We start from the raw sequence: 15,397 nt of genomic DNA, 5'->3' as shown, positions 1-15,397 counted from the left end.
AGGCCCTGAGAATAGGAGCTCTGTAAGCTCTGCTGCTGTCTGTACTGTCCGTTTCCATGGAAATGGTTGTTCATTTGCTGATAAATAGGAGAAGCTTAACACACCTCGTTAGGAGGAATACCACATAAATTTTGATGAGGTTAAAAATGGAACAGAGCTGATAGCCTTAAGACTTGCAAGTAGCAGAAAGGCACACCATACATGCCATGCAGCCCCAGTGCCATGCAGTACACAGATCCTGAAAATGACAGGACTTATTATAGGTTAGAGACTTGCACAGATTTGCAACAGTAATGCTATTATCTAACATCACAAGAGTATAACTAAACTCCACAGCAGGAATACAACAAGATACCCACAGAGTGACAATACTTGGAACTCAGAGTATTATGATTATATGATTATAAGTGAGTATCATGGTGTTTGGTCTTACAGGTTAAAATTCTCATTCTGTGGCCAGAAAGCCTGATTTCCCATCAATACACAGTATTCTTTAAACAACTGCAAAAGATAAAACTCTGGACACTAAGCTCAACTTCTGGGGTCTTCCTCTGAATGCCAACCCCACAGGAGGCTGGCAGGGAGGCTATAAGGAGAAGGCCTTTACTGTGGTAGCCTCCCATGTTTAGAACAACCTCCCTTCTATGGCTTGCCCAACGCCAATCTTGCCATCTTTTCAGTGCAAGATCTTTACGAGGAGGCCTTTAAAGATCTCCTTGGTTATCCAGGGGCCTGAGAGGATTATCCAGGTGATTTTTTCCTTCATAGTGTCTTTTTTACTCTATGTTAAAAACTGTTTTAATTAATTTTAAAATCATTTTAACATGGTTGCTTTTATGGTAATTGTATTGTACTGTATTATACATTGCTGTAAACTACCCAGTGAGTTTTGACTATGGGGCAGTATAGAAATGAATAAATAGGTTATATGAAGCACTTAGTCTTATTAAAATTTATTTATCTATTTGATTTATATCCCACTTTTGTCTTACAACAAACTCAAAGCAGCTTACAACATTCTTCTCCTCCTGCACTCAATCTTAACCCCAGAACAACTTTGTGAGGTAGGTTGGGCTTCAAGTCTGTGACTGGCCCACTGTTCACTCCATAGCTGAGTGGGGACTAGAACCCAGATCACCTGAGTCCCACTCTCTTAACAACTACACCACACTGGCTCTCTGCTAAAAAAAATCCATCAAGGCAATCTACAGCAACTCTGTATGGACATAAATATTATACATCTCTTGAATTATAAGCACAAATATTAGCTCATGTTATTGGCTGACCATGGTATATGACAATGGTAGTGAAATCTGCCCATTGAAAATAAAGGAAAAGTGTTTTTGATGAGTGGGATATCCTGGAAGTGCTCACAGAAGGCAAAGCTCTTGTGAACAAATCTTTTTAACAGAGTCTGTGCTTGTACCAATAAAAACCAGCTGTATGAAATGATTCAACAAACTATGGAAAGAAAACCAAAATGTGAGGAACCCTTCAGAAACCCCTATCTTAAATGCAAAATATATGCTTTGGATAAATTCAGTGATACTTCTACCTTAAAAGAATAACTACAGCATTGAAAAGACAACAGAAGTAGCAAGTAGCACGAATACCATTCACATATGAATAACCACAAAATAATGAAAACAAATGGAAAACGCCCTCAGAAGCTAAGACAAATAGGGCAGAATTAAATTCTGTGTTTAGACCAACAAATTTACACACACCAAGGTGGCAATCGACCAACAGGAAAAAGTTTCTTAGATATTCCTTAGACATACCCTAAATATGTAGAAATATAATTGTTAAATGAGAATGTGAAAAAGTAACAATGCAGACAAAAAAGTACCCCTATTCTCAAAATGTACCAGAAGTTGAGAGCTAACATGGACATGTAGGCAGAGCTCTTTGCAATGGGCCTGAACCCAACTCTGAGTTGTCTGAATCTGGATTTCCTAGTTCACGCTTGGTATCTATACTGGCCTAGCAATTTCTGAATTGTGTAAAAAACTGAAACTATGCCAAGTCCACCTTATCAAAGTTGCAATATTATCAGCAAGAACAATTCTCAGAAGCAAACATTCACATTCGACACCATAGGTTTTTAGAAACACAGAAACAGAGTGAGTCAGAAGGGGTCTCCTGGGCCATCTAGTCTGTCCCCCCAGCTCCAGCCAGCTCTGCTCATGACATTTTTACAACTATATTTGTGCATGTTTTGAAGGATCAACTGTTACAAAGCATAAGGCAGACTAATGTTGATTTAAAATGCTAAAATCTCTTTAGGTGTCTTAAAGGTAAAGGTTTCCCCTTGACGTTAAGTCCAGTCATGCCTGACTCTAGGGGGCGGTGCTCATCTCCATTTCCTAATCAAGGGAGACAGCGCTTGTCTGCAGACAGTCTCCATGGTCACGTGGCCGGCATGACTAAACACTGAAGTGCACGGAACACTGTTACCTTCCCACTGAAGGGGTATCTTTTTATCTACTTGCATTTGCATGCTTTCGAACTGCAAGGTTGGCAGGAGCTGGGACGGAGCAACGGGAACTCACCCCATTGTGCAAATTCGAACTGGTGACCTTTCAATCAACCAGCCCAGCAGCTCAGCAGTTTAGCTACATTTAATAGACAGCTCACATACAATGTAGGATACTCACCACTGATGTTGCTTGAAATCATATTGCCACAATTTTTCACTTCATCAAATTTCATAAATATTGTTTGTAATCTGCAAAAACAATATGTATCAGTACAGTTTAACAAATATTTTACCTTTTCCCAAATTGAAGAGTATTATTTTACATTACTATTTAAGTGGATTCACATGATTTTCAAGGCTTCTCTTGGATTCTAATTTCTAGAAACATTGTGTTGATCTACAGTCTATAATATACTATAAATATACAATAATTTAAAGTATAGCGGAAACAAGGCATGCATTAAATGTGGGTGAGTTTGTAAAATGCATTCTTGCTTAATTACAAGTGAAACATGTCCAGATCACATTCTCCCTATCATGCAAATGTCAACATTCTTGACATTTTACCCACACACAACATACATCTTGAGTTCACCCATCTATTTCTGGATTTCCCTTTAGGATGTTGTCCTCCGGTTTTCTCCAATACTCTTTTCCCTTCCAGCTTGCCTTGTTCTTTTATATGTCCAAACATTTCAGCCCCTGTGTCCTAAATTCAGCAACTAATGTTGGCTGGCTTCCTGGTGCTTGCTGTTCCTAGAGCTTTCTAATCCTCCAGATGTTAGATTTGTTAATTCTTTTTTACATAGATCATAGCCTATTACTCTATTATTTAAGATTTCAGAGCCCAAGTTTCAAAGTTATATATTCTTTACATGACCTATTGTAATAACATGTTTCCATTTCCAAATATACAAGGGAGTTCTTAGATACTCAGAGAAATCAGAACCAGTTTACATTCTTAATTAAGCAGAAAAGCATGTTGTAATATCATGGTATGGTGTTGCCAAGTTGCTTGAAGTTTTCACAGCAAACTTATTTGTGTCAGTGCCCACTTCAAAAGAAACTGCATACATTATCTTGCATAATACTGGAAAGAGTCACAAATTTCTGCCCGTCTGGTGCTCAGTTTCCTTGCAACCTTGAATTCAAGTTCAGTTTCTCAAAGCAATGATTAACTTCAAAAGTAACAGCAGGCATAATATGCATGTGACTGTTAAGTGTTCAAAGTAATTACTTCTTGAAAATTCCTCAGAAAGGGAGGGAGGGAAGAACACAGATTTTTAAGAGAAACATTTTTGACCAGTTAGATTAGTGCAGTATCAGCAAGATAACTAGAGAAATTTTTACATATCCTTAGAGTGTACAAGTTGTGGAGCCATGCTTTGGCTTTACTTTTCTTCTGAAACCTAAAAAGTCAGAGCACTACTGGGGATACTATGGTAGGTGGGGATCACTTTCCATTCTGCCAGCCTGAAATTCTCAAGGACACCAGTATACTTACATATGCTACTTCTACTACTAACTTTAGTTAATGGCTTCTAAACTCAAGGTCTCTGCATGGTCATCAGTGCAGTCATACATGTGAGAATTCTGTACATGCACAAAACAACTCCAGGAATATTTTCATTTATTAGTTCATTTCATCTCTATACTGCCCAATAGTCAATGCTCTCTGGGCAGTCCACATGGGCTATGAGGCAGTATATAAGTATTAATAATAATAATAATAATAATAATAATAATAATAATAATAGAAAACATACGAGTATATGGATTACAGCAAGTACATAATTATAAGAACCACTCAAAACAGTTCATTTCACAAATACTAGCATATAACATTAACAACTAGGCACGTGTCGATTATCAGTAATGTTTAAGCCAGGGCCGAACACATTAAATATACTTTTCCTATCCAGTGAGGCATTAATAAACACTACAAACTGCAGACCATCACCCCAAGGAGTACATTTTACTGCTTTAGGTTGAATGCTGAGTCTGTCACTGCATCCAAGATGTCAGAGACAGGTCCAGAGGTCTGCATTCTTTTGTGGACCTATGAAAGAAGTGCAGAATTCCTGATGAAGTTTTTACTGTAATGCCCTGTTGGAGAAAAGTGAATAAGATGGAAAATATTTGATGTTTTGTTGAAGTTTATGGGGTTGCAGATGAGAAAGATGAAGAGCTCTCAATCCTCCAAAAACATGAAATGAAATAGATGAGCTAAAAGTTCTCTGAACTAGTTCAATGCTCTCACCTAAGCAAATTTGACCAAGAAGTGAAAAGCAGAACTCTCCAACCTTCATATATGCCTCTGTAAGAATTCTTTGAGAGTTTCAGTAAGCACATGGACAGGGTAATTCAGCAGATACTGTTTACTTGCAATTTCAAAAGGGTTTTGTCACAGTTCTTCATAAAAGACACCTGAGAAAACTTTGCAGTCATGGAATAGAGGAGAAGGGTTCTCTTATGAATTAGTAACTGGTTAAAGAACAGAAGACAGAGAGTGGATATAAATGGTGATTTCTCCCAATAGAGGGAATGGAATCCCAGAGCATTCTGTAATAAAGCCAATGCTTTCAATTTGTTCATAAATGATCTGAATTAGGAATAAGCAGTGAAGTGGCCAATGTGTTGATGACAACAATTTTTTTAGGGTAGCTAAAACAAACATGGATTGTGAGACGCTCCTAACAGTTCTCTGCAAGCCAAGAAAATGGCAAGAACAGTTGTGTAAAAAAAGTGTTAAGTAATGCACGTTGGAGCAAAAACTCCTAACTTTAGATACAGGCGGATGTATCTGAGCTAGCAGTGACTGATCTAGAAAGGGATATGGGAGGGTGGGTGGACAGCTCAATGAAAATGTCAAGCTGGTGCACAGATTCTTTCAAAAAGGCAACTTCCATGTCAGCATAATTAGGAAAGGATTGGAATAATTAATAATTAAAATTATGCATGCTGTGGAAAAGGGGACATTTTTCTCCCTCTCTCATAATACCAGAACCCAGACTCATACTGTGACACTCGCTGGTTGGAGATTTAGCCAAGATAAAGGCACTTAGCTACACAGCACAAAGTTAAATGGGGAACTGGACAAATTCATGCAAGGAGGCTACCAATTGCCACTGGTGGCATGCTTGCTCAGAAGCCTGGGCAGATGGAACTCTTATATATTCTTGAGGGATCCTGTGGGTAGCTGTTTTGTCACCATGTGAACAGGATGTTGGAGGGTCTGATCTGGCATGGCTTTTCTTATGTTCTTAATCCTCCTATCAAGAGGTAACCAGCTTTCCTGAAGTTTGTCATCGTCTTCTTAATGTTATACAAGTCTTGCAGAGATGGTTAATATTTTTTTCCAAAATATTAAACATGCAATGTTCTTCTTGACCTTAGTATCAGGTTTATCTTTTTCCTCACCACCATCAACTCAGGTGTCTTGATCCATACTTTCCACTCTATTTCCAAGGAACTTTTACAGAACTTAACTTTTCTACTGATATCATCTATTTTTGTTTGTCATACTGTTCTAATCTTTGCGAAATTCAGTGGTTCTTTGTGCCTAATAAGGCAGTTTAATAATTTCAGTTCTTGGATCTAATCCAATGATGGGGTGCCAGATTCAAGGTTAGCATAAGTGACACTAGAGTAAGTATGCTTCTTTCTGGGAGATCTTTCTTAGTTGAATCTGAGATTAATTATTGATGAATCTGAGAACAAGTCTTGCAGTCTATATTGAAGCAGATTTTGCAACAGGTGAGACAGTACCCTCAAGGGTTAAGAGGTAGCTCTGTAGACTGTTCCCAGAGTTGCAGAATCCTGTTATTCCCTTTCTGATTAATTTGGCTGTCTCAAGGCCCATGGCAACTGAACCATACATTTTTGTCAATATTCCATTTGGGATGACTCAAGCCTTATTTCCTGGACTTAGATGTTCCCATTAGATGTTCCCAATACAGACAGTAAATACAGTAACGCACCCAGGAAGCCATGTGACTAATGGTGCAGGCTAAAAATCCAATCAATCCATCAATCACATTACAACTTGAGAATTTAACTTCTGTTCCAAGTGTATACCGCTCTTAGGAATGTCATGGACTGCAATGCAATATGTTGGCGAAAAATCATCCCAAGCAATCCAAACTATTAAACCAATTGTAAATCTGTCACTGCTGTAGCAATTTCGCATTCATTTCACCAACCATGAACAAACAGGAGTGTTTCTAAGAAAACATGTCTAGCTGTATCCAGATTTCTGTGTAAGAAAAAACACATAGGAGAGAATTGGCCCAAACCTCTGACGTTTTATTTCCTCTAGATGTAATTGAACCAGCCCAAACTAATATTTCACCATCTCATCTCAATGATTTATAGTCAAGTAACCGCAGCAGTTTTGAAGTAGTTCTCATTTCTTTGCTTTTTAGAAATAAGAAAAAGCAGAGTACTGGAAAATGTATGCTTATGTATCTGTTATTCCAAACAGAGACTATAAAAAAAATTCCCCTTCAAAGTTTTACACACGTACTTCTCTCACAGAATGTCAAATCAACTTTATTAGCAGCATATAAAGCTATATTGGATTACTGCACTTTGCTTTACTTTAGATGAATGTACAGAAAATCACACTGGTCAATCATAGAATTCGTTTATTTATCAGTTGTAGTCTTGTTTGTGCAGATGTAACTGACCATAGTATTTCTTAAGGAACAGCATATTATTATTTATCACACTGAGTGCAAGTATGGCAAAAAATCTGTTTAAATTAGATGCTTATCTCCATCCAGTATCAGAAATAATTTCTTACAATGATGGTCAGTTTTCAGCTGTTGAGCAACCAATTTACAAGTTAATTTCTTGTTTATTTATTCAAATCTTTCTAATCTGCCTTATATGAAGTGGTTAGTCTGAGCAGATTTTCCTGTAATAACTTCTGAAATAATGTGAAATGTAAATCTATATTTTTAAAAATTGCTAGTGAAAATTTATAGAACTGGAAGGGGGCACATAGTAGTTTAAAAACCACAGAATAATTTTCAAGACAACCGGAGTGATTACAAACCCAGATATCCTTCATCAAAACTAACCATATGGGGGAAAAATGTTATACTGAAGGACAGAATCACAACATAGTGCAAGCAAGGCACATGCCTAACACAACACACAATGTTGATATCTATATTTTAAATCAGTTTTAATATTACCTGTTTTACTGTATTAGTTTATTTAAAAACTGAAGACTGTCTGCATATTAACACACCTCCTGGTGGATATGGCTCTTCAAGATGTGCCTAAGGCCTCCCTTGATACAACTGGCTCTCCTTCCAGAATGGCCTATACACACCATACACCAAATATATGGAGGTTCTCAACCAGGTCCACAGGGGAACGTCTGTGGACTTTACCGCTCTCACTAGGTCTCAACTCTGCCCACGACTTTTATCATGGTGAATAGCAAAGTGATTTAGTCACTGTCTGTGTGAGCCCACTGTACCCACAATGGGTTGCTCTGCCATGCCTGCCCGAGTAACCAAGCCCACTGTGGGTACCAGGTTTAAACTTAAACTCAAATCAGACAAAAAGTACTTTTTCACACAGCATACAGACTATGGGATGCACTAGCACAAGATGAGGCAATGATGTGGCAACTTAGATGGCTTTAAAAGAATAAGACTATCAATGGCTACTTGTCATGATGAATATACTATCTCCGGAATCAGAGGTAGCATGCCTCTGAATACCAGTTGTCAAGGAATAACCAAGAGAGGACCTGGGCCTCCAAGAAGCATCTGACTAGCCACTGTAGAAAAACAGATGTGGAATAGAATTGGCCCTTGGACTGATGCAGGCATCCTCAATAATAGAGGGAGAGCTGAAGCAGCATATATGCAAGTTTACTCATGTATAATTTGGAATGTGAATGAAGGATTTCTAAGAATTTAAGTAGGAATAAAACATTCATTAAGATCCAAGCACTGTGTGGGAGTGGAATCTTTTTTTCTGCTTGCTACTAAAAGAAAGAATCTGGGCATCTTGCATAATGATCTAAAAATCCTGCATCATCATAACATGGTGGTAATTCCACCAGTATCAGTCAGATATAGGGCATATTATGATCTGTAAAACCTAAAGTGCAATTCTATGCATGTTTAAATATAAAAAGATTCATAGCGGTTCCAAGCCAGTATAGCTATCTATAGAAAAATGGGAATTGAAGGTCCTTTTTCTGCTAAAACATGCTTAGAAATGTGCTCCCAGAGATGCAAATCTGTTCAAATAACATTTTGTTCATCATTCTGAAATGAAAAAGTTTTTCCATTTCTTATATATTTAAAATCCCACATTTTTTTATTTCCTTTTTCATGGGAACAGCGTTTTCAAGTTTTTCTTGCTTTTTACCACCATGGATCACAGTCATCCAAAACGAATGGTTTAACTGGAAGTACTGCACTGAGCAGGGGGTTGGACCTGATGGGCTTCTGGCCCCTTCCAACTCTACTGTACTACTATCTACAATCTTCTGTTTACAGGTTGCAGCAATGTATCACTAATGACATGGAGTCCAAGTTCGAGGATATCTGAGTGCTTTTATTCACAAATACCTTGCAAACAAATACAAGTGGGCTACTGAACAATCCACTGTGGACCAAGCTGAGGGTCTCATATTAAGGAGCTATAATTCCTTATTTCACTTTCTGTATCTCAGCATCTTCCAACAAAGAGCACTGTGAAATATTTCCTTCTCACTATGGCATTTGCCATCATATTCAACTCTGAATAAAACTTGAGGAATGCCCCAGATTAAAACAGAAATAAAGATCTATCAATTCACTATTTTATCCAGGGTAATCATCAGCAATAATTATGTATCACAAAAGAATGAAGGTGTTGACTAGCTTTTTATAGTTGATGAAAACTTGTCTTAAAATATCCAGACAACGAGTCTGGGCAGTTTACATGCATGAGTGCACAGACTTAGATATTGATATAAATCCAATGGTTCACAACCCATCTAAGGGCTATATCCAATTATTTCAAACAGAACATGCCATGTCTTGGTAATATTATGTTAGGCACAGAAATATCTAATAACTCAAAACATAGGTGGCACTTTTTCTGAAACACAACACTAAAACTTATTTTATTACGTTTCGCATCTCAGAAGTCTGAGTTTTTTCAACCACTCCCCCACATTCAATTTGAACATGTGCCCTTTTAATTGTTCCCTTTCACTTCACATTTTTACTTACTCTTTCCTAATCTACGGTTTCTATACTCCTGTCTTTCAGTTTTAACATGAATATAATAAGATCCTATGGAAACTAGATGCTATAGGAGGGCAGGCATAAATATATGGGAATTTCTGACTCACTCTTCAACTTATCAAGTTTCCCTTCCTAAAAAAGATAAGTGAAACATTTTCATAATAATTTTTGACCTCTGCATACCCTTCTCAGTTCAAGAGTTCAGTTCTGTTCACTGAATGATAAATGCCAAACTTCAGATCTCAATCAAGAGAATCTAGGCCCTGGAGCTATTGGCATTTGAATGCAAGAAGTCGACATGTTACAAAGGCAAAAGAGAAAAAATGGCATGTGGCTGGAGTCACAAGAGCAAAATAAATATGTTACAGTTTGCTTAAGAGACTGTTTTGGTGTAGTAAAGAAAGCCAGCTACTGGATTCTGATAGGTAACAGTGTACATGTGATTGAAGATTCTGGTTTCTGTCATCCAAGACAGCTTTATATGAAATGAAGGCATTTCTATCCACTGCTGGAGCAATTCACTGAAAATATGTTCACTGGAAATGTTTTCCTCATTCAATGAAGGGAAAAAAGTTTCCAATCTATTAACTTTTCCTCCTGGCAAATATCTATTGATTGCATACTCAGGATTTAATCTATTAAAAACTCCAGTCTAACAGTGATAGCATAGGATAATTGTTCATTTGAATTAAGCTAGGGAGGAAACCATGTTATCCTTTATGTCTTGTATAGCATGGGCCATTGTAGCAAGAGAACCACTCTAAACAAGTTTACATATGTCACCTACATGAGATATATATGACCTGCAAATATTACTAGCTAAATTTTAGTAAAATATTAGCTAAAATATAACTAACTAAATTTACTAAGTGCTATGTTTTTGGTTCCATTGGTTTACAGAGGTTAGATGGTTATTATGCATCTAACACTAAGTCCTAAGGCTATTGACTCTTATAGGACCATATATGATGCATAATCTTCCAGGACAAACAAGTATATGTGTTCACTAAAGCTCAGGGTTCTTAATAAAATCTCACCATGATCCTGATGCCTCACACATATCAAGCAGCCATGGTTGTCTGGGAGACCAACAGAAATTTGAGAATACAGATATTTTATAGCATTTAAAAGTATATTTCCCAACTCTGTAGATACTAAAATCACTAGAGTGAAACAAACATTTTTGCTCTAAAAGTAAAAGCCCATCAGCTACAGGGTGACATGCTATTATATCAGGAGTGCCTAGAGCTGCTAATATACAGCAAAAGGGATGTGTCAGCACAACTCTAGCAACTAGCCAAATCGATCAGTTAAACAGTGCAATCCTATACATATATGTTTATAAATAAGAGCCACTGAATTAAATGGAGCCTATTCCCAGGTATCAGACTGCAACCTCAGTGTCAGTACATAGAATATTCTTCTGTCCAGCAAAGAAAGGTTTCAACAGAGACCAGTGTTTACTTCAGATGAACTACCAGATCTCTGAGGATGAGCTGTATGCTCTATGTAGGGGTGTGCAGAAAGTGGTTTTCTATGTGTGTTGGTTTTCAACTCCAAGCATTCCTGATCATTGGCAGTGCTGGCAGGAGCATGTGAGACTTGATGCCCCGGGCACCTGGAGATCTAACTTCTGCTCATTGTTGCTTTACAGGACTTTATCTGCACTACAGAACTCAATATCCAAATTTCTGCATATGCCATGTGGTCAATGTTTTACAAGTTTTGGAACAGTTTACCATCCATTAATTATTTTTGCTTGCCACCAACCTCTCCCCCTCCCTAGAGAAGGTAACTGGTATGTCTATGCACATTCAGCTTTGAAGAAAAAAACAGCAGCACAACTCACTTTTCCTTCTCCAACTGCTTCTGCCTTCTTGAGCCCAGCACCAAATGACAAACTGGTCAAATATATGGCGGTTATGACAATCAGCAACTATTCATCATGTCTACAGGGAATCTCCAGTGACAGAGTCACAAAATTTTCTTGTGAACAAATTTTGGTCTGTACTATATGTTCTGGAGATGGTTTATATATCAACAGTCTCAAAGTTTACATTTAGAAGAGACTACAGCAAGTAAAAGTCTTCATATGTAGGTATACTGATATGTCTCATTCCCAAGAGTATACCTGACCCACTTTTCACTTTCATCTTGGGTTACAGAAATCCTTAAGATAGAAGCCTATGTTTTTAATCAGCCCCTAGAATATGTGTCTGTATATCTGTCTTCCCATGATGCCTGTGCATACATAGATACCTACTTTAAATTATGCAGCAGTAAGGTATATCCTAGGAGGAGCTATTCAGCAAAGAGCACTAGCACAAAATTAATTCCTTCCTTTCCTAAAATTAGATGGGTATTTTAAAAATTTAACATAGTAAAGTATTATTTTAATAAATGTAATATGATGTGATCTACACAACTGATTAGGTGCTAGACTAGAAATTTCCATGTGAAGATTCACATTCTCCATAATACCGTTAATTCAAGAAAAGTGTGTATGAACATAAAAAGCTGGGGTTTTTGAGTTTGTTATAAGAAACAAGTGGGATAAAAATCTAATAAATAAATACAATTAAGTTATTGAAATTGTTTAAGTTGCTCAGTGAGGGGAGTCCAATCTTAGTAAAAGACCAGATATACAGATATAGCTATAGCTAGTTAAAACAACTAATAGGATTCATTTCTTATGAGCACAAGGAGCACTGAAGGAAAATTCAACACAGACTTTTCCTCCCCCTTTTAATGTTTGGGTTTTTTTTTTTTTTTTTTTGCGGAGGAGGGGGGGAAGGAACTTTCTTCTAGTGTATTTGATCCTATCATAATGCAAACATCAAAAATAGATTACGCCTCAGAGGGTTTTAAGTTTCCCCAAGAACAAATTTGGTACATTCGGCTTTAGAAATTTAAACCAATCCCAAATTTAATGTCACCTTTTTTATGGGATATTAAAAGTTTATTAAAAAAATACTTTTCTGAACCAACTTCAAATCCTATCCTTGGTCACAGATGAGGACGAAAAACAGAACTCTGGCAAGCCATGATCTGTTCTATTGTTGGAAATATTGTTATATTAGTTCTGCCTTGAAACTGTGTTTACAAGACTACAGTGATATCCTGCTCCCACATTACTCATAATCACCATCCTGATTAGCTTAACCCTCTAAAGCCAGAAGGGTTATTGTAGACTGTAGCCCCTGTTTGAAGTATTTGGAAAAAAATGAAACAAAAGCGAACCACTTCATACTCCAGATGTTCCTAAGCAATTATGGGGAACAGCTGTCATTTTGAATATATTTCCGAATAACCTTTCCAATTTCTTTATGAAGTCTAAATTACTAAGCTGTTAACAGTCACATTTATCCCTATTAAAATGAACACGAAAATGAAATTTATCAAATGAGTCTAAGGTAACTATATTCTAATACATCCCCAACAACTTCTTGAAACAGGGCAGGGAGCATAACTTTACATTTTGTTGGTATTATCAGTTCCATGGGGGTTGGGGTGAGAATGCAGTGAGGGTCCATTTCAAGAACACAGGAAAAGGCTTTTGTTTTTGTTTTCATTTCTGTAAAATAAAATCTTCATATTTGCATGTGTGCATACAAAGAACTGTCAGGTGCTGTCTGATCGCACACAAAAGTTTTATCCTTATGGGAGTAACTTTTGCTCAGAACTGACTTCATTTTGACAAGGACCTAATACTTTTATATTGCAAAACGGCAGCATTGATTTCCTATTTATAATGCTCTTCTGGAGAGAAAATCCCTATTAGGCAATTGAATACGTTGAACCTGTTCCATTATTTACCAAGACATCAGTATTTCAGCCGGTCATTTTTTATTTTGGTTTTGCTTTCTCTTCTGGGGCTTACTATTTTAAGGCCCAGTGTTTTTGTTCCAAATTTAATTTTTTGGAATGAGATATGAAAAAAAATCTATGTTTGGCTCTTAAACTGGAGTTGCATCGTTGTTCCCAGCTAGGAAAAACAACCCACTGGACCCCAACAGTGGAGTGCTAGTTTCAAAACAAATGGTAGATGAAGGTTAAGGCAGAATATTTAACTGCTTTTTTTATGTCCATGCCTGATCATTAGTTTTGTGCAGTATTTGGGAAACATCCTTTGTTCAACTAAAAGATTACTTTCCCTAATTTTCTTGAAGTGTGTGAAAATTTCCTGCTAGGCAATCAACATTCAAATGATTTTTATAGTCACTTAAGTCACATTATACAGCCACAAAATTAACATTCATCATGGTTCTAGTTTGCATAAAGCTGGGCTGGACAATATTTTGAACATCAGCTGTGCATGTGGTGCTGGCTTGGGGGCTGAAGCTTGTGTGTACACACACACCAGCCTGTTTCAGTACTCAGTGATCCCAACTAAAGCCTCCTTCATCACTCTAGCAGTTCCAAAATGCTTGGCTGCAAGGACAGTCAAGTTGCTGACCCTTTGTATAAATCACCTTCCCCAACCTTGGGAGTTGCAGTCCAAATGCCCCTGAAGGCCACCAGGTTGGGGAAGGCTGGTACAAATAATATCTTCCAGACACAAAACCATGAAGTTGTTTTTAAAACCTTGCTTGCTAACTATTCTCCATTCCAGGTTTTGAGCAAAATATGTTATACATTTATCCAGCCATAGACATTATACGTATGCTAGGGAAAGTCAAAGGAAGCCACACTATGGAACTTGAAAGAACTGAATGGAGCTTTCATAAGCAAGACATTTTGGAGGGCTTTCTTTCTTAGGGCTGCTGTAAGATGGAAACAACTTGAGGACACATAACAATGCATTTTATCAATTAGATACATCTAAGCACATATAATCATGACCTTTAGTACAAACCTTTAGTACAAACTCACCTTGCAGAGGGAAGTCCCCTTTTGTTAAGGTCTATTCTTACTTTCTCTCCTACATGTCTATAAATTTCCACAATTGCCAATATTGCAGCATCTCTCACCTGTCAGCATACAATGCAACCATTAAAACTTGTAAAGAACATTTAACAACAAATGTGGTATACATTGCACTTAATCTGCCACCTATTTGCACATGCATTCCACTTGCCCACTGTTCAACAATTGTAAATATAAGGAAGAAAATGAGTTGAAACAAGTTTGGGTATATAAAGGAGTCAACTACATCATTGTTAGATCTTTTGCAACATCATAAAATAAGACATCTGATTAAAAGAGAAAGATTTTTTTGCAAGTTTTAGAAATCTCAAATCCCATTCAGACAGCTGACATCTTTTACTATACAAGTCATTACTGATCCATAATCATAAACTGCTTCCTTCCTGAATGAACAGCTATTCAGCAGGAAGAAAGAACATCAGCAGTGGGCACAGGGAAGTAACAAGCCAGAGTGGTATAGTAGTTAAGAGTGCTGGACTGGTACTCATGAGGCCCAGTCAGCCATATAGTTCACCAGGTGACTTTGGACCAGCCTAACATACCTCAGAGGGTCTTTGTTGTAAGGGTAAAATGAAGAGGAAAAGAACCTTGTAAGCCACTTTGGGTTCCTTGAAAGAGAAAGTAAAGTAGGCTACACATTCAATAATTTGCATAGGGACTGCTGGACTACCTCTATTAGGCTTGACTGAAAATATGTTGTAATTATATAGTTGTTATAGGTTGGATCCAG

At 37.3% G+C, this 15,397-nt stretch overlaps 1 protein-coding gene across 20 annotated transcripts in view; it reads right to left on the bottom strand.

Annotated features, from left to right (window-relative positions):
* Positions 1 to 15,397, bottom strand: part of CLASP2 (cytoplasmic linker associated protein 2) — a 136,652-nt gene that overhangs the window by 99,165 nt on the left and 22,090 nt on the right. For all 20 annotated transcript variants that reach the window (XM_044455203.1, XM_044455211.1, XM_044455267.1 and 17 more), the window contains exons 6-7: positions 14,614 to 14,711; positions 2,658 to 2,728 (exon numbers count right to left, since the gene is read on the bottom strand). In XM_044455203.1, the coding sequence (XP_044311138.1) occupies positions 2,658 to 2,728; positions 14,614 to 14,711 (169 nt within the window). The remainder of the gene's footprint in view (positions 1 to 2,657; positions 2,729 to 14,613; positions 14,712 to 15,397) is intronic.

This window comes from Varanus komodoensis, unplaced genomic scaffold (assembly GCF_004798865.1).
Source record: "Varanus komodoensis strain SLA01 unplaced genomic scaffold, ASM479886v1 scaffold10, whole genome shotgun sequence".
NCBI classification, from domain to species: Eukaryota; Metazoa; Chordata; class Lepidosauria; order Squamata; family Varanidae; genus Varanus; species Varanus komodoensis.
This window is presented reverse-complemented; position numbering and strand designations above follow the sequence as displayed.